The sequence below is a fragment of the Lipotes vexillifer genome, unplaced genomic scaffold (assembly GCF_000442215.2).
Source record: "Lipotes vexillifer unplaced genomic scaffold, Lipotes_vexillifer_v1.1 scaffold297, whole genome shotgun sequence".
NCBI lineage: Eukaryota > Metazoa > Chordata > Mammalia > Artiodactyla > Lipotidae > Lipotes > Lipotes vexillifer.
Window position 1 is genome coordinate 1,861,135 of NW_006772098.1, and position 20,615 is coordinate 1,881,749.

At 38.6% G+C, this 20,615-nt stretch overlaps 1 protein-coding gene across 1 annotated transcript in view; it reads left to right on the plus strand.

Annotated features, from left to right (window-relative positions):
* The window catches only part of CCDC7 (coiled-coil domain containing 7), a 150,102-nt gene extending 130,103 nt beyond the window's left edge, over positions 1-19,999 (plus strand). The window contains exons 17-19 of the mRNA XM_007447300.1: positions 15,804-15,899; positions 18,025-18,086; positions 19,901-19,999. Coding sequence (XP_007447362.1) covers positions 15,804-15,899; positions 18,025-18,086; positions 19,901-19,999 — 257 coding nt within the window. The remainder of the gene's footprint in view (positions 1-15,803; positions 15,900-18,024; positions 18,087-19,900) is intronic.
* Positions 20,000-20,615: the final 616 nt, after the last annotated feature.

Here is a 20,615-nt window from a genome sequence, read left to right on the forward strand (position 1 = left end):
ATTTTTCCTAGGAGCTGTGATTTTTTTTTAATGGGAAATGTTATTAGAAACCAAGATCTGAAAACTAATTGTGCCCATTGGTACTGGGGTAGCTTTGAGGTACACTGAGCAGTCAGACTAGAAAATACAAATACACGTGTGTGTCTATATGTGTATATATATATTTATACACACGTACATATACATATTCGTACATACATATACCTACAAACACACACATGTGTGTATGTGCATGCATATATACATAGACATATTTAGAAATTATGAGTTTCTTACAGATACTTTCAATTCTAATCTATCCCCTCAAGGCTTGTTCTTGCCTTCTTCCACTTCTGTGTGCATGTCCCTTCTTTCATAGTGTAAATCCTGACTTCGCACAACATCAGCCTATTTACTTGTTTGCCCAATCCTGTAAAACTCTAAAAATGTTTTAGAACTGACTGATTAGCTTATACCATTAGAAAAACAAACCATGTAAAATATTTCATGATTTTATTTCTCTTACCCAAGATTGAGAGTGTAGTACTGTATTCATGAGTTAGTTGGATTAGTGCCTTTTTAAGTTCAGTTGGTTTATTTCTTAAGTTGCTTTCCTGTTTAGTGCGCTCGTCATATCCTTGTTAATATAATTTTTTGGAATATATAGAATATCAGCCTACTTTCAAAAGAGACCGAGAGAGAGGGAGAGGGAGAGGGAGAGGGAGGGATGGAGAGAGAGAGAGAGAGAGAGAGAGATCATCTTTTCCTGAATCCCTTCCCCTACATTCCCCAGTTTACCTCTTCTGTTGCAAGTAACCATCTATTATATCGTTTTCTGGTTTATTATTTCTGTATTTCATTTTGTAAATGTAAGTGTCTCTATTTTTCTTAATTTTCCCCCTTCCCCTTCTTTCTTACCTCAGAGGTAATATGCTAGATATCTGCTTTTTCACTTTTATTTTTCACTTAACATTCTTTCTTGGAAATTCTTTCATGTCAGTTTCTAGAAAACTTTTTCATTCATTTTTACAGCTGTATATTTATAGTTTATAGTATATTTCTTAGGTTATTCAAGCAATAGTTCAAGCAATTGAATATTATGCAATTACAAATGATGCTCTGATAAGTAACCTTGTGCATATGTTTCTTCATTGTTTGGCCTATGATTGTAACCTAAAGTATAAATAACCCAAGAAAACTAGAGACTAATAGAAATATATTCAAAACACTCATTAAAACTTTTCTCACAATTTTCATGTCATACCTAGCATTATGGTAATTATTTTTAACTTTTATCAAAATGAAAGAAAGTTCTGCTGTACACTTGTATAAAGTTGAAGTTTAGGTATTTCACAATAGATATATATTTTCTATTCAGTGGGCTAAATGCATTTCTTGACGTAGGTTTTGATGAAGCATCAGATGAAAAGCTTATGCTTAACCATCAGGGTTCAGTGTCAAAAAACCAAACACAAGTAAAGAAACAAAGAACTTTCAAAAGGGAAAGACTCTCTAGTAAGTACAATAATTATAAATAACTTCATATTATTTTAAATTAAACTCATCAGAAGATCTTTTTTCTTTGCTTCCTGAAGATAATATCTCAGCATATATTTTGCAGAAATTTTACATGTTGTTTTTTGGTTTTGTTTTTGTTTTTGTTTTTTTGCGGTACACGGGCCTCTCACTGTTGTGGCCTCTCCCGTTGTGGAGCACAGGCTCCGGACGCGCAGGCTCAGCGGCCATGGCTCATGGGCCCAGTTGTTCTGCGGCATGTGGGATCTTCCCGGACCAGGGCATGAACCCGTGTCCCCTGCATCGGCAGGCGGACTCTCAACCACTGCGCCACCAGGGAAGCCATACATGTTGATTTGAAGTATGAATACCCTAAGACAACTAGAGAGCAAAACTGAAATTATTGATACAATTTGGTTGGAATTTCTGATCATAAGACTATTTCATTCTCAGTATCCATTAAGGGCAATAATAGGTCAATAGTAGTCTCACTAAGGCTGTGCACCTTTTAGCCAACCTGGGAAATTTCTGCTCCAAAAGATCAGTGGGTGCTTCTAACCTATGTCAGTGTCTTTTTGCTATAGACTTCAATGGGTGAAAAGAGGTCAGTAGCTTAAAAACCAAATGGGGATCAGGTGGGTCTAAGGGAAGGCAGCTTTAATGGCCTGATGGAAGTCCTCCAGAGCATCCTGTTGGTTGGGTCTCCACTCAGAGGTAATAGCCTTTATGCTAACCCCACAGATATGTGCCATCAAACCCCTGTGGGCAGAATGCAAATGTGTTAGTAGTCAGAGAGTCCCATCAATATTCAGACTTTTTTTTTTTATAATTTGAGGAAGGGAGGGCCAAAAGATATGCAAACATCTCCTCTAGAGTAAGATTTTTATCTGCTACCCTGGAATTTCACTTGGATACTAAGTCCTTGTCTATATTAATGACCCAGCCATGTTGCCACATATGGATCAACAGGGTGTGCCATCCAGTGGGATGGTGCCTTTGCCTGGGCCCACCAGAAGGATGTCATCAATATAGTAGAAAGCTATTATTCCGTCTGTGAGTGGGACTTTTTCTAAGTCATGCTCTATCCATTGAAGATAGGCAGATGGGGAATTTAGGGAGCCCTGTGGAAGGACATTAGTGGCATATTTCAATTCTACATAAGGGTGAACTGATCCTGGTCATTTGCATGAAGAAGGATGCTGAAAAGAGAGTTCAAGTTGTTGGTTGCTGTATACCAAGTTCCGTCACCTTGGGCAATAGCTTCTGTGACAGTCACAATGCCAGTGCCAGGTTGGTACTAACACTGTGCAGCCTTAATTACTTAGTCTGTGGCACCTGACGTTTTGTGCACAGGCCTGTTAAATGGAGAAATAGTCTATGGAATTTGTTGGCTTCTTTAAGCTCAGCAACAAGGGCAGTTATTTCTTTTTTGCACCCAGGGAGTCAGTATTGTTTTTGGTAGATACGGGCACTAGGTTCTGGTAGTTGGGTCGCTCAAGATCTTCCACCTGCCCCATTAAAATATCCTAACTGCAGCAAATCCCGTCACAACATGAGAGTGGATGCGAGTGGTGGGTCACATAAATAATACATCTATACCGACAATATATTCAGTAGTAGAGGCCATAACAATGCACTGTACGGTAGTGTGGCCTGGAAAAGGTTTCTGTTTGTGGTGGTGGCCCCAAACCAGACAGCATTATCTGTTTTCCCCTCATCCTGGTGCCAGGGCTTGTGGGGATTACAGTTATCAGTGTGCCGCCATCCAAAAGGCCCAAGAAATGTAATTCTTGCCTGCCTGCAATTTGTACTGGAATAGGCCCTCATATATCTTCACTGGGGATGTAGGAACCTTGGTATAACCCTATCTTGTTTTTTATTTTTGAAAGCTGTGATCAGGGTCAGTGTATGTGGAGTTCTTTGATCCATCTCAGAATTCACTGATAAAGGTAGCGAGAATAGCACTCGTATTATTCATAGCGGCCACTACAAAGTGGACTGTAGTGGGGCTACATGCTGAGTCCTCATGGCCCATCATCTAACAATGAATACCTTGGTGGAGAGCATTAATTTACTGCTTTCAGACCCCACTGTATGGTAATCAGACCCATAGATTTTTAGGTAAGGTCATTGCCCATAACATCCAGTAGAGGGAGCATTATTACCATTTTTACATCACTTTTTCTTTCTGGGCAGCAATTTCTGCATGCCTGAAAATTTGCCAGTTAGGATCTGACTGTGTCACAACTGACTGACACAACTTATGAGGAAATTTGATTGAGCTTGATAACCAATAGGATTCACAAAAGTGAACTTAGAAATCTGAGTCTGGTAAGACCCAAGTCTAAGTTCTCTCCAGGTCACTGGGCAAAGTGATTCCAAAGTCCTATACATTCTTTTATTTAAAAGGCAGGAGTCTCGGTGTCAGGACTTAGAACTAACAATAGTCATAGAGTATAACTCAGCTTTCAGGGTCTCTGATGACTTTTAGGTCTGTCTCTGGAGAACCATAGCCATTAGCTAGGGAATTGTTTCCCTAGCTCTTTTAAGAGTCCCTCTGTTAGATCTCTAATTTGACTCATCAGTGGAACTTGACCAGAGTTTGGAGGCTAAAGTGAGGGTCCAATGTTCCCTTCAAACTGAAAGTCTTATTTAACAATTTGTGAGAACTTTCTAAGAGTGCTCTGTGGCTTCCACCAGCACTTTCTGAGGCTCACTGGCTAAGTGTCCCTTTGGATCCTCACACTCTTGCAGTTGATCCATTTGCAAAGTCCAAGGGTGGCCCAAATCTTCTCTCACACCTCCTAAAAGTACTTTGTAGGATCTACAGCATTATATTGATCACTTTGCTCACTGTACCAGTTTCTCAGAGAGCTAGAGAGCTGCTGGTTGTCAAGTTGGCCAATTAAGATAACAAACTAAACAAAGTAAAATTCTGCCTTTTTTCACTTACTCTGATAGTATAAGCAAGAATCTAAACAGAAAAGGGCTGAAGCTCTACCAGTCTTCCATTTTCCCCACAGAACAGCACTAGGCAAGGGTCAGGTGTATCATTATAGATAGGAGAGAGTGGGCGCAACATCTCACTGCCCCAAACAAAAGGCTCCTGCTGTTTTAAGGACGCTGGGCCCAGGGGAAGGATGAGGAGGCAGAGTTTGGAGCAGATAAGTACTTTACACCGAATCAGACTGAGAACAGTGTCTTCCAGGTCTACCTTTAAGGTGGTGTAGGTAGAGGCATCCGAACAGTACAGGTTCAGTACATCTGAACCTCTGAATGGAGGTTCCTAGGCCAGAATGCAGATAAATGTAAGATCATGGTCATCTAGAAGTGGAGGTTAAGGGTCAGCCTGACTGCAGCTACTTCTAGTGCCTGCAGTGTATACATCAAGTCAGTGTGGGGTTGGAAGCTTTTCCCTATAAGAACTGCCAGGTAGGTTTGTAATTGCTTATGGGGCTGAAAGATCATATACAGGGTTTTGACTTGCAGTTGGAACCTCAGTGTATGTATACACACACACACACACACACACACACACACACACACACGCACGCACACATTCATAAGTACCTATACCTACATACACATAAAAGTGAACATATATATGCATATACACATACATAGGCATATTTAGAAATTATGTGTTCTTACAGGCACCTTCAATTCCAGTTAATACCCCTAGGGCTTGTTTTTGCCTGCCTTCATTTTATATGTGGATGTCCTTCCACAGTGAGAATCCTGACTTTGAGCAACATCAACACATTTATATATTCGCTCCATCCTATAATACTTCTAAAATTGTTTCAGTCACTTAGCTGATACCACTAGGGAAAAAACCTACTAAATTTTTTGTGATTTTTTTTTTTTTTTTTTTTTTGCGTCCCACTCTCTTGCCTAAGACTGAGAGTATATGTCAAATACTGTTGATGAACTACTTGGATTTGTGCTTATTTTTTTCCTGCAGTAGGTTGATTAAGGTTGCTTCCACCGTTAGTCTTTTTATTTTTTACTTTAGTTTTATTTTTGGAATATGTAAAACATGAACCTTTTCTAAAAGTAATAAATATGCAAAAAAAATATAAAGTATCATTTCTTTCTTATTCCTTCCCTACATTCCTTAGTCCTCACCCTCCTTTAGTAGGTATCCAACTAAATTGTTTTTTGGTTTGTCTTTTCTGTGTTTCATTGAAAAAATAACTTTTTTTCCTCTTATGTATTTCTTATGTCCCTTTCTTTCTTTTACAAAAGGTGAAAAAGATAGCATGCTAGATATTCTTTTTTTTTTTTTTTTTTTTTTTGCAGTACGCGGGCATCTCACTGTTGTGGCCTCTCCCGTTGCGGAGCACAGGCTCCGGACTCACAGGCTCAGTGGCCATGGCTCACGGGCCTAGACGCTCCGCAGCATGTGGGATCTTCCCAGACTGGGGCACGAACCCGTGTCCCTGCATCGGCAGGTAGACTCTCAACTACTGTCACCAGGGAAGCCCTAGATATTCTTTATTTCAGTTTTTTTTTCATTTATTGTTGCCTCCTAGAAATCCCTCCAATTCGTTTTATAGAGACGTTTTGCATTTCTTTTACAGTAGTAGGTACACTTGTTTATATTACATCATATACCATAATTTATACTTCACCGTAGTTTATAATATATACTTTAATTTATTCAACCAGTCTTCTATGCTTATATATTTTGCTGCTTTTAGCTATTTTGCAATTACACATAATACTGTAATGAAAAACTTGTACTTACACATTTTCTTTTTTTTTTTTTAAGAAGTCAACATAGGTTTGTGTTTTTTTTAACATCATTATTGGAGTATAATTGCTTTACAATGGTGTGTTAGTTTCTGCTTTATAACAAAGTGAATCAGCTATACATATACATATATCCCCATATCTCCTCCCTCTTGTGTCTCCCTCCCACCCTCCCTATCCCACCCCTCTAGGTGGTCACAAAGCACTGAGCTGATCTCCCTGTGCTGTGCGGCTGCTTCCCACTAGCTATCTATTTTACATATGGTAGTATGTACACATTTTCATTGTTTGGCCTATAAATATGTATTTACCTAAAGTATAAATAACACAAGAAAACTAGAGACTAATATAAAACATATTTGATGCCTAGGAATATTTATGAAACACTGAGACGGTTTCAACATACATCTATCAAAAATGATCTCACAATTTTCACGTGGATCTAGCATTGTGGCAACTTACTTAAAACTTTATAAAAATGAGAGAAGATGCTGCTGCATAATTATTATAAATTTGAAATTAGAGATTTCACAATAAATCTATTTTCCCATTTAAGTGGAGTGAATGTATCTCCTTTGTAGCTCATGATAAAGTACCAGATAAAAAGCTTATGCATGAGAATCAAGATTCAGTGTCAAAAATCCAACAGCAATGGGCTTCCCTGGTGGCGCAGTGGTTGAAGGTCCGCCTGCCGGTGCAGGGGACATGGGTTCGTGTCCCGGTCCGGGAAGATCCCACATGCCACGGAGCAGCTGGGCCCGTGAGCCATGGCCACTGAGCCTGCGCGTCCAGAGCCTGTGCTCTGCAATGGGAGAGGCCACAACAGTGAGAGGCCCGTGTACTGCAAAAAAAAAAAATTCCAACAGCAAGTAAAGAAAGAAAGAAATCTCAGAAGGGAAGGACACACTAGTAAGTATAGTAATTATAGATAATTTTTAAATATTTTAAATTAAACTCATCAGATGAGCTTTTTTGTTTGGTTCATGGATATGTATTTGGGCATATATTTTATTTTATTTTTAAAATTAAGTCAATTTATTTATTTTTAATTTTTTGGCCTCGCTGCATGGCATGTGGGCTCTTCGTTCCCCAACCAGGGATCAAACCCACGCCGCGTGTGGTGGAAGTGCAGAGTCTTAACCACAGGACCAGCAGGGAAGTCCTGGGCATATATTTCATAGAAAATTTCTACTTTGACCTAGAGTGTTAATACCCTAAGATAATTAGAGAACAGAAACAAAAGTATTGATACCTTTTGATTGAGATTTCTAGTACTAAGATTATTTTAAGGCCTTGGGTTATGTATTCAGTATGATTCAATAACAGACCATCAACTGACTCTTAAAGGGTGTACACTTCTGAGCTCTCTCCAGTAGATTTGGGTCCATAAGTTCAGCAGTTAACTCTGACCTGTCTGTGGCAGTGTCCTTTAGTCATAGCCCATAGTTGGTGAACAAAGAGGTGCTGAGACTTGTAATTCAAACAGGAGATGTGGATCACAGGGACCAAAGGAAATGGTCAAATTCAATGTCATGAGATTTTACCATATGTTTTCTTCAAGAAATTTTATAGTTTTAGGGCTTAAGTTTCAGTCTTTAACCCATTTTGAATTAATTTTTGTGTATGATGTAAGGTAAGCATCCAACTTTATTGGTTTACATGTAGATATCAGTTTATTCACCTATTTCTTGGAGACACTGTTCTCTCCCCATTGATTGGTCTTGACACCCTTATTAAAGGTCATCAACTATACATATGAGGGTCTAAGCTCTTTAATCTATTCCATTGGTCTGTATGTCTGTCTTTATGCCCCTACCACACTATTTTGATTACCTGTGCTTTGTAATAAGTTTTGAAATTAGTAAATGCTAGACGTATAAATTTGTTATTCTTTTTCAAGATGTTTTGGCTATTTGGGATCCTTTGAGATCCTGTATAAATTTTAGCATGGGTTTTTCTATTTCTTCTGCAAAAAATGCACTTGGATTTTTATAGGGATTACACTGAATCTGTAGATTGCTTTGGGTAGTACTGAGACCTTAACTTTCAAATCCAGGAACGTGGGATGTTTTTTCATTTATTTGTCTCTTCTTTAATTTCTTTCAGCAGTGTTTTTTAAAATTAATTAATTTTTATTGGAGTATAGTTGCTTTACAATGTTGTATTAGTTTCTACTCTACAGAAAAGTGAATCAGCTATACGTATACGTATACATATATCCCCTCCTTTTTGGATTTCCTTCTCATTTAGGTCACCACAGTGCATTTAGTAGCGTTCCCTGTACTATACAGTAGGTTCTCATTAGTTGTCCATTTTATACATAGTATCAATAGTATACATAATATCAATAGTATACATAGTATCAATAGTGTATATATGTCAATCCCAATCTCCCAATTCATCCCATCCCCTTCCATTCCCCCTTGGTATCCATACGTTTGTTCTCGAGTCTGTGTCTCTGTTTCTGCTTTGCAAATAAGATCGTCTATACCATTTTTCTAGATTCCACATATATGTGTTAATATACAATATTTGTTTTTCTCTTTCTGGCTTCACTTCCATGTTGTGGCTATCGTCAGTAGTGCTGCACTGAACATTGGGGTGCATATAGCTTTTTGAATTATGTTTTTCTCTGGGTATATGCCCAATAGTGGGATTGCTGGGTCATATGGTAGTTATATTTTTAGTCTTTTAAGGAACCTCCATACTTTTCTCCATCATGGCTGTATCAGTTTACATTCCCACCAACAATGCAAGAGGGTTCCCTTTTCTCCACACCCTCTCCAGCATTTACTGTTTGTAGATTTTTTTGATGATGGCCATTCTGACCAATGTGAGGTGATACCTCATTGTAGTTTTGATTTGCATTTCTCTAATAATTAGTGATGTTGAGCATTTTTTCATTTGTTTGTTGGGCATTTGTATGTCTTCTTTGGAGAAATGTCTATTTACGTCTCCATTTTTTGATTGGGTCGTTTTTTTGATATTGAGCTGCATAAGCTGTTTGTATATTTTGGAGATTACTCCTTTGTCAGTTGCTTCATTTACAAATACTTTTTCCCATTCTGAGTGTTGTCTTTTCATCTTGTTTATGGATTCCTTTGCTGTGCAAAGGTTTTAAGTTTAATTAGGTCCCATTTGTTTATTTTTGTTTTTATTTCCACTTCTCTAGGAGGTGGATCAAAAAAGATCTCACTGTGATTTATGTCAAAGAATGTTCTGCCTATGTTTTCCTCTAAGAGTTTTATAGTGTATGGCCTTACATTTAGGTCTTTAATCCATTTTGAGTTTATTTTTGTGTTATGGTGTTAGGGAGTGTTCTGATTTCATTCTTTCACATGTAGCTCTGTTTTCCGAGCACGACTTATTGAAGAGGCTGTCTTTTCTCCATTGTGTATTCTTGCCTCCTTTGTCATAGGTTAGGTGACCATTGGTGCATGGGTTTATCTCTGGGCTTTCTATCCTATTCCATTGATCTATATTTATGTTTTTTTGCCAGTACCATGCTGTCTTGATTACGGTGGCTTTGTAGTATAGTCTGAAGACAAGGAGCCTGATTTCTCTGGCTCCGTTTTATTTTATTTTTATTTTTTTACTGTTCCTTTTTTTCTGGCTCTGTTTTTCTTTCTCAAGATTGCTTTGGCTATTTGGGGTCTTTTGTGTTTCCATACAAATTGCAAAATTTTTTGTTCTAGTTCTGTGAAAAATGCCATTGGTAATTTAATAGGGATTACATTGAATCTGTAGATTGCTTTGTGTAGTATAGTCATTTTCACAATATTGATTCTTCCAATCCAAGAACATGATATATTTGTCCATCTGTATCATCTTTGATTTCTTTCATCAGTACTTTATAGTTTTGCATGCAGAGGTCTTCTGCCTCCTTAGGTAGGTTGATTTCAGCAGTGTTTTATAGTTTTCAGTGTACATGCCTTTTGCCTCCTTGGTTAACTTTATTCCTACATATTTTATTATTTTTGATGAATTGTTTTCATAGTTTACTTTTCATATTGTACATTAATAGTTTGTAAAAATGTAAATGATTTTTACATGTTGATTTTGTACCCTGAAACTTTGCTGAATTCATTTATTAATTCTCATGGGGTTTTTTTGTGTGTGTATGCATGTGTGAATCTTTAGGGTTTTCTTTGTATAAGGACATTTTATCTATGAACAGATAATTTTACTTCTTCCTTTCTAATTTTTATATCTTGTATTTCTTTTTTTGCCCAGTTGCTGTTGTTAGGACTTCTAGTACTATGTTGAATAGAAGTGGTGAGAGTGGGCATCCTTGCCTTATTTTTTATCTCAAAGGAAGTTTTTAGTTTTTCACCACTGAGTGTGATGTTAGCTGTGGGCTTTGCATATATAGTCTTTATTATATGTGGGTAGTTTGCTTTTTTTTTTTTTTTTTTTTGGGGTACGCGGGCCTCTCACTGTTGTGGCCTCTCCCGTTGCGGAGCACAGGCTCCGGATGCGCAGGCTCAGCGGCCATGTCTCACGGGCCCAGCTGCTCTTCAGCATGTGGGATCTTCCCAGACCAGGGTACGAACCCGTGTCCCCTGCATCGGCAGGTGGACTCTCAACCACTGCGCCACCAGGGAAGCCCGGTATTTTGCTTTTAATCTTAGTTTGTTGAGTGTTTTGTTTAATCATAAAAGGATGTTTAATTTTCTGTATCAGTTGAGATGGTCATGTGTGGTTTTTTTTCCCTTCATGCTATTAATGTGATGTGTCACATTAATTGATTTTCATGTATTAAATCAACCTTGCATTCCAGGAATAAATCCCACTTGGGTGTGGTATTTAATCCTTTTAATGAGCTCTTGAATTCTGTTTGCTAGTATATTGTTGAGTTTTGCATCTGTGTTCATCAGGTATACTGGCCTGTAATTTTCCTTTCATATAATCCCTTTGTCTGACTTTGGTATCAGGTTAATACTGGCTTCATAGAATGAGTTTAAAAGTTTTCCTATTCATTTTTTTGGATGACTTTGTTGAGGGAGGACTAGTGTTAATTTTTTTAATTGTTGTTGTTAATGTTTGGTAGCATTCTGCAGTGAAGCTGTCTGGTCCTGGGTTTCTATCTGTCGGGAGGTTTTTGATTACTGATTTAATCTACTAGTTACTGTTCTTTCAGATATTCTGTTTATTCATGATTCAGTTAGTAGGTTTTGTGTCTTAGAATTCATTTTTTTCTAGGTATTTCAGTTAGTTGGCATACAGTTGTTCATAATATTCTCTTATAATAATTTTTATTCCTATGACATTGGTTGTAATGCCTCTTCTTTCATTTCTTATTTAATTGTTTGAGTCTTTTCCCTTTTTTCTTAGCTAATCTAACTAAATGTTTTCAATTTCGTTGGTCTTTTCATAAAACCAACTCCTGGTTTTATTCATTTTCTTTATTGTTTTTCTCTTCTCTGTTTCACTTACCTCTGCTCTAATCTTTATTATTTCCTTCCTTCTGCTATCTTTGGGTATAGTTTTATCTTCTTTTTGTAGCTCCTTGAGTTGCAAAGTTAGGTTGTTTATTTGAAATATTTCTTCTTTTTTAATGTAAGCATTCATAGCTATAAATTTCCCTCTTAGCACTGCTTTCATTGCATTGCATATATTTTGTTATGTTGTGTTTTCATTTTCATTTGTCTCGATAATTTCTAATTTCTCTCACAATTTCTACTTTACCCATTGATTTTTTTGAGAATATATTTTTATATTTCCCACATATTTGTGGATTTTCAAGTGTTTCTGCTACTGTTAATTTCTAGTTTCTTTCCATGGTGATCAGAAAAGTTATTTTGTGTAATATCAGTATCCTGGAGAATGTTCCATGTGTACTTGAGAAAAATGTATTCTGATGTTGTTAGGTGGAGTTTCTTTTGCATATATCTATAATGTCCAATTGGCCTATAGTGTTGTTCAAATCGTCTAATTGTCTTATTGATCTTTTTTCTGGTTGTTCTTTCCATTATTGAAAATGAGGTATTGAAGTCTCCTACAATTTTTGTTTTATGGTCTGTTTTTCCATTCAGTCTGGTTAATGTTTTCTTCATGTATTTAGGAGTTCTCATGTCTGATGAATATATGTTTATATATATAAACACTATAATGTTTATATTTATGTTACATATTCCTGGAGAATTGACCTTTTTATTATTATATAATGTCTTACTTTGTCTCTTTAACAGGTTTTGACTAAAGTCTCTTCTGTCTGATATTATAGTATAGCCATCACTGTTCTCTTTTGGTTATCATTTGCATGGAGTATCTGTTCCCATCCTTTCACTTTCAGTCTATATATTTCCTTAGACCTAAGTGAATCTCTTGTAGACAGCATTATAGGTGGGTCTTATTTTTTATACGTACAGCTACTCTGTGTCCAGGGAGTTTAACCCACTTACATTGGTAGGTTGTGTGTTTCTAAGAATTTATCCATTTCCCTAGGTTATCCAATTAGTTGGCATACAGTTGGTTAGGAAAGGACTTACTTTTGCCATTTTGTTAATTATTTCCTGTGTGTCTCATAATTTTTTGCTCATTTCCTATTTTATTTTCTTCCTTTGTCTTCCATTGATTTTTTTTGGCAGTGGCATGCTTTAATTCTCTTCTCATTTCCTTTTGTGTATTAGTCTTCTCAGGTTGCCATAACTGAAAGCCATAGACAGGGTCACTTAAAAAGAAAAACAAAATTATTTATTACAGTTCTGTAGGTGAAGTCCAAAATCTAATCTAGTAAGTTAGATTTCATTCTGAGATGTCTTTTCTTGGCTCATAAGTGTCCACCATCTATTGTGTACCCACATGACCTCTTCTTTGTGTGCAAATGGAGAGAGAGAGAGAGAATGAAAGCTCTGGTGTCTCTTTTTATTAGGGCAACAATCACATCAGATCAGGGTCTTACCCTTATGATGTCATTTAACCTTAATTACTTCCCTCCCCCCATCTCCAAAACCATCACATTGGAGGTTACGGCTTCAACATATGAATTTTGGGAGATACAAACATGTATCCATAACATGAATAGTCTATAAATGTTTTTGTTATGGTTACAATAATCTATTTTATACCAGTAACAAGTTAACTTCAAACACATACATACTTCAGTCACTAAACTGTACTCCTTTAAAGCTCTTTCCCCTCACTTTATTTATTGGTGTCACAAATTACATCTTTGTATACTGTGTGCCCATTAACATAGATTTATAGTTATTTTATGCTTTTTCTCCTAATTCTATATAAGAATTAAAAGGGAAGTTATACATCAAAATTTCAGTAATATAGGTTTCTACATTTGTCCATATATTTACCTTAACCAAAACCTTTATATTATCATACAGCTTCATGATGCCATCTAATATCCTTTCATTTCAACTTGAAAGACTTCCTTTAGTATTTCTGGCAGAGCAGGTCTAGTGGTATGAACTCCATCAGCTTTTGTTTATCTGTGAAAGTCTTAATTTCCCCTTCAGTTTTGAAGGACAGTTTTTCCAAATATCGTATGCTTGGTTGACAGTTTTTTCTTTTGGCACTCTGAAAGTATCATCCCACTGTCTTATGGCCTGCAAGGTTTCTGAGAAATTCATTTATAATCTTATAGAGGCTCCCTTGCACATGACAAATTGTATTTCTCTTGCCTCTTTTAAGATTTTCTCTTTTTCCTTGACTTCTGACAGTTTGACTACATTGTGTTTCGGTGTTGGTCTCTTTGGGTTTTTCCTAGTTGGAGTTTATAAAGCTTATTGAATTTGTATATCCATTTCTTTTTAAAATTTGGTAAGTTTTGTCATTTCTTCAAATAAACTCTCTGCTCCCTTTTTTCTCTCTTCTCTTCTGGGACTTTCATAATGCATATCTTGGTCCACCTGATAGGGTCCCATAAATCCTTCATGCTCTCTACAATTTTCTTAATTCGTTTTTCTTTTTGCTCCTCAGATACAATGATTTCACATGACCTGTCTCCCAGTTTGCTGATTTTTTTTCTGCCTGATCAAGTCTGATGGTGAACCCCTTTAGTGAATTTTTCAATTCAGTTATTATATTGCTCAGCACCAGAGTTTTTCTTTTATAGTTTCTATATCTTTGTTGATATTCTAATTTTGTTCATGCTTCATTGTCCTGATTTCATTTAGTTTATATTTCTTTCAGCTCATTGAGAATCTTTAAGACAGTTGTTAAAATTCCTTGTGAAGTAATTCACAGACTGTGGGTTTTTAGGGTTGGTTTCTGGAACTTTATTTTATTCCCGTGATTGGGACATGTTTCCATGTTTCTTTGTATGCTTTGTCATATTTTGTTGAGATTTGGGAATTTGAAAACATAGCTATCTCTCTCAGTCTTTTCAGATACAGGGGAACACCTTGACTAATCAGCCTGACATGGAGGTTCTGATACTTCTCAAACCTTCGCTGGGGATGTATCTTCTCTGGGCTTGTGTGTACTCTTTGATTCTAGTATATATGACTTTTTGTGTGTGTGTGTGGTACGCGGGCCTCTCACTGTTGTGGCCTCTCCCGTTGCGGTGCACAGGCTCCGGAAGGGCAGGCTCAGCGGCCATGGCTCACGGGCCCAGTCACTCTGTGGCATGTGGGATCTTCCCTGACTGGGACACGAACCCGTGTCCCCTGCATCGGCAGACGGACTCTCAACCACTGCGCCACCAGGGAAGCCCTATATGACTTTTTTTTAACTCTTCTAATTTCCCTAAGAGGATCTCTCCTGTTTCTTCTCAGGAGATTTTTGTTTTGGTTTCTATTGTATTCCTCCACCTGTAATCTCTTGCTCCTCCATCATTTGCAGAACTTCATAACCCCTGCAGCTCTAATGTGTGACGGCACTTGCCTTTGTTTTCAGCAGTCTCCAACCTGGTATCTAACTATGGAACTGTCCCCATCAGGTTTCCAGATCAGGCAAGACAGCAACCAATGAGTCAGACAGTGCCTAGACATGCCAGAAAGTTGGATGCAAGTTTCACTCTTTTCATCCCAATGGAGGATCTGGAAATTGCGAGACTTCTTTGTGACTGTGGCACACTGTGCCAGGGAGATGGTGGGGCTAACTAAGCTGGGCAAAATGCCATGACCCTTCCTACCCTCTTGGGTACAGTTTTTCTTGGTCAGTAATTCACTTGGATGATGCAGCTTCTTAACTGGTTTCTAGAGTTCTCATAATGGTATTTTGGTCTGTATATTGTTATTAACTTTGTGTCTCCATAGAGTAATGAGGGTCTGGAACTTCCTAGTCCTCCATCTTCCTGATATTTTATCCTATAATTAAGTTTTATCTTAAGTATAAAAGTCCTACATAGGAAATATAGAGAATGATAGAAAGCACATGTGATGCCTAGGATTATTAATGAAATAATGAGACAGTTTCAATGTATACCCATTAAAACTCTTCTCTTTTCATATTAGATCTAGCATTATGGTAATCTACTTATAAGTCTATAACATTGAGAAGAATTTATGCTGTACATTTGTTATAAATTTGAAAGTTAGGGGTTCACAATAGATCTGTTTTTCTATTTATTTGATTATATGCTTCTCTTTATGTAGCTCAGTTTGAAGTACCAGATGGAAATCTTCTCTATGAGGATCAAGACTCAATATCAAAAACACAAATGCCAGTAGATACACAAAGAACATTCAAAGGTAAAATATACCTTAAGTAGTATAATAATTACAGATAACTTTAAGTTATTTTAATTAAACTCAGTAGAAAATATTTTTCTTTGGTTCATGAATATGCATCTGAGATTATATTTTATGCAACATTTATGGTTTCTTTGATGTTAGTTGTAAATACCCTAAGAAAATTAGAGAGCAAAAGTCAAAGTATTCATAACTTTCATTGGTATTTCTGGTTGTAATATTATTTCACAGTCATAGGTCATATACTCAGACACCAAGGCTCAATCATAGGCCAATAATTTTCTCACCAAGGATGCATACCTTTCAGCAGACTGGAAGATTATAGGTCCAAAACTCCAAAGGGTGTCTGTCTGTGACCTATGGTAGTAGCCTTCTACCACAGACTGTACTTGGTGAACAGAGATGTTGTTGAGAGCTGTAACTCAAACAGCAAATGAGGATCAGAGGGCCCCAAGGGAAGGATAGCCTGAGAGGCCTGGTGGAGGGCCTCAAGTGCGTCCTCTTGGTTGTGGCCCCACTGAAAAGAGTGGCCTTTGAAGTAATCTAATAGTAATGGCTGTAATGGATGCCATCAAGAACCACACATGGGGACTATGAGAGTGAAAGTATCCAAATAGTCCCACCAATAGCTTGGCCTCATTTTCAGTTGTTCAAGTAGAGTGTGTCAAAGCTTGGCAATCTTCTTCTTTGGAATGAGATGTTGTGCCCCTCACAGATTTTGCCCAGGGATTTCAGTTAGGTACTGGGTAACTATGTCTTATCTGTAATAATGGTCCAGCCATGTTGCTACATATTGGTCTGTAGGACATCTAGTTTTTGTTAAGTGGTGCCCTTGTATGGACCTATTTGGATGATGTCATCAATAGACTGGAAGGCTAGTGCTCCCTCTGGGTGAAGGACATTTCTAGGTCAAGACTGTTTGGTGAAAGATAGTTGGGGAGTTTATGTAGCTTCATGGAAGGACATTAGTGAGGCATTGCAATTTATTCCCCATATGACGAACTGATCCTAATCACCCATGTGGACAGAGATACTGCATAGGGTATTTGCACTGTCTATTACAGAATACCAAATTCTCTCACTATGACAGTAGCTTCCATGACAGTCACAATATCAGATATAACTAGTGCCTGGGGACTACATCACTGAGCTGCCAATTATCGCTGGAGTCTCTACATGCACAAGGACATATGCCCAGGTCCACTGAGCTACTGAATGAAGAAACAGTCTCAGGGAGAATTTTTGCTTCATTAAGCTCATCAATAAGGACAGTTATTTACTTTTCTTCTTCATGCATTTGTTTTTGAGGAACAAAGTACTAGATTCTGGTAGTTGAGTAGTTTCACAGTCTTCCACTTGTCTTGCTAAAGTGGTAATTTCTATCAGGGTTTGGGGTGAATGCAAGTAGGGGTTCATGTAAACAGTACTTCTATACCAATAATGCATTCAACAGTGGGGGCTATAACAATGGAGTTTTGAGGTGGCCTGAGTGGGTACACTGTTGTGGGGTCTGGGTAAGTTTCCCATTGGTGGTGGCCGTGGAGTACCACCTCGGCATTATCAGTGTCCTCCTCATCCTGGTGTCAGGGGTTGTGGTGATCACAGTCACCTACGCACCCATGTCCCACAGGCTTGGGAATGCAATTCTGCACATCTCCATTGAACTCTAACTTTATCATAAGCCCTCACATTCCCACTGGATATATGGGGCCCTGCCTAACCCATAGTCTTGTTTATCTTGAAAGCCGTAAAGTCTTGGTAAAAGTTGGCAGAGCATTTTGATTCATGGCAAGGATCACTGGGAAAAGCAGAAACATAGCACCTGTGTTAGTCATAGGCCACAGTAGTGTCCTGTTGGGCCTCCCTTATCCCACTACCTGGCCTTCGGGTCCTTGGTAAATATCCCATCAATCTACTCCTTTGAGACCCTGTTTTGGGGGTAACACACCCTTTGATCTCTTTAATGCCTTTGCCCAGATGGTCCGGGGTGGTTACTAGACTACCATTTTTACATCATTCTCTCTTCTGGTCAGTCATTGCTATCTTGGCATTATTCACTATTGTCCAGAAATTTGTCAGTTAAGGTACGGATTGTGTCGTAGACCAATTACCCTGACCTTATTAGGATGTTTATCAAGCTTGATGTCCAGCAATAGTGGAACAAATGAACCTAGGAACCTGAATCTGGTAAATTTTTTTAAAAAAATCTCATCATCTGCTGTCCTCATTCCCTCATTGTATATCTTAGGCACCACCAGGGTGGCTCATGGAGTCACTATTGCCTTTTCAAGTATGGTTAAAACGTGTTTTACAAAGGCAGGGATGAGCCATCTGTTGGATCCAAAACAATACCCAGCTGAGGAAGGAGAGTCTTGGATGTCTGTATTTTTTCATACTCCTTTATTCCACCTCCTTGTGCAATGTGGCCATTGTCAAGGTTCTCCAAGAAATGTTTCTGTATTAGCAACCCGGCAAGGTTACATGATTACTTCTTTAACAAGATACTTCTTTAAATGTGAAGATGAACAACGCACGTCTATAAGGTCTCTTCAGGTCACTGGGTAAAGGGATCCTCAACACTCTACATTCATTTTCATTAAATCATGAATCGCAGTAACCACTATAGCAAAGGCTGAACATAAGTTCCAGGAGCATTAGATCTAACAGTAGTCATTGAGTGCAACTCAGCATGCAACGTCACCAACAACTTTTGATCCCATTATTTATTTATTTATTTTTTTTGCGGTACACGGGCCTCCCACTGCCGCGGCCTCTCCCACTGCGGAGCACAGGCTCCGGACGCACAGGCTCAGCGGCCATGGCTCACGGGCCCAGCCGCTCTGTGGCATGTGGGATCCTCCCGGACCGGGGCACGAACCTGCGTCCCCTGCATCGGCAGGTGGACTCTCAACCACTGCGCCACCAGGGAAGCCCTGATCCCATTATTGATGAAACTGTAAGTAGCCAAGGAATTGCTTCCCCAGTTTTGTCAAAATCCCTCTGTTTGGTGTTTAATTTGACCCACCCACTGGGCATCTTGGCTAGCAAAACAGGACTATTAAAATAGAAGGATCATGGGGCTTCCCTGGTGGCGCAGTGGTTGAGAGTCCACCTGCTGATGCAGGGGACACGGGTTCGTGCCCTGGTCCGGGAAGATCCCACATGCCGCGGAGCGGCTGGACCCGTGAGCCATGGCCGCTGAGCCTGCGCGTCCGGAGCCTGTGCTCCGCAACGGGAGAGGCCACAACAGTGAGAGGTCCGCGTACTGAAAATAAAAAAAAAAAAAAAAAAAAAAAAAGGATCATGTAAACAATAAAATAACACTCTCCTAAAGCATGTCACACAGTCTGTCAGCAGTTCGTGAGACACGTTGGCCTGAATGGTCATGTGCCCTGTGGGAACCTCAGACTCTAACAAATGACTCAGTAGTGCCCCCTTAGAGAGCCCTGAGGACTCACTAGTGCTCCTTCCAGAAAGGAATTGTGCTTCATTGACCACATTGCTCACTGTGCTAACTTGTCAGGGGGAGAGCTGCCAGTTTTTGAGTTGGTCAAGTAAGACAGCAAGTAAATTGAAAGTAAATTTAAGCATTTATTCACTTACTGTAACAGTGTAAGAGTCTAAACAGTAAAGGTTCCCAGCCACACCAATATTCCATTTTCCCCCACAGAACATCATTGGATGAGGGTCAGATACATCAGTGCTGACAGGGCTGGGGTGGGGGAAGATCATCTCACAACCAAAGGAGCTCCAAACAAAAGGTTCTTGCTGTTCTATAGATCTGAGAGGAGGTAGAAGTGGGAGGTCTAGGAGGAGTGCAAAAGTACTGAAAACAGAGTCAGAGATAATAAAAAGGTCTACAAGGTCCAATGAAAAGGTGGTCTATGTACAGGGTCTCAACTGAGTCCTCCCCACATAAGAATGCTTCAGAATTGAGGCACTCAGACTAAGAATGCAGATATGGCCTTAGTCCATGACTGCACTAATTCCAATGTCTGCAGTGCACTGGCTATGTCTCGCAGTGCACTGGCTATGTCTCAGAGTCTAGTGTGGAGTATGAAGATTTCCCCCATGACAGCTGCCAGATCAAGCCTTTGTAATTGTCTAAGGTTGGGCCTGACAGATCACGCAGAAGATTTTGGCATGTTGTCAGTGCCTCAGTGTAAACACATATGCATGTCCACATACAGGTACACATGATATACATATATGGATATACATATCCATATAGTCATCTTCACGTATGCTTACATACATAAACGTGCACATATATGTGTATATGCATATTCACAGACATATTTAGAAATCATGGTTTCTCAAAGACACTTTCAATTTCATTCTCTCCCCTCAGGACTTGTTCTTATCTTTCTCTATTTCCGGTGTGTATATCCTTCCTTCCACAGTGTGAATCTGACTCTGATCAACATCAGTACATTTACTCATTTGCTCTACCTTATAATGCTTCTAAAATTATTTCAGAATGTAGAACCCTAGAAAAACAAATCTACTAAAAGGATTCTGTGATTTGCAAACATAGAGAACAGATTTGTGGTTGCCAGAGGAGTGGAGGGTGGGGGTGGGATGGATTGGGAGTTTGGGATTAGCAGATGCAAACTATTATATGTAGGATGCATAAACAACAAGGTCCTACTGTATAGCATAGGGAACTATATTCAATATCCTGTGATAAACCATAATGGAAAAGAATATAAAATA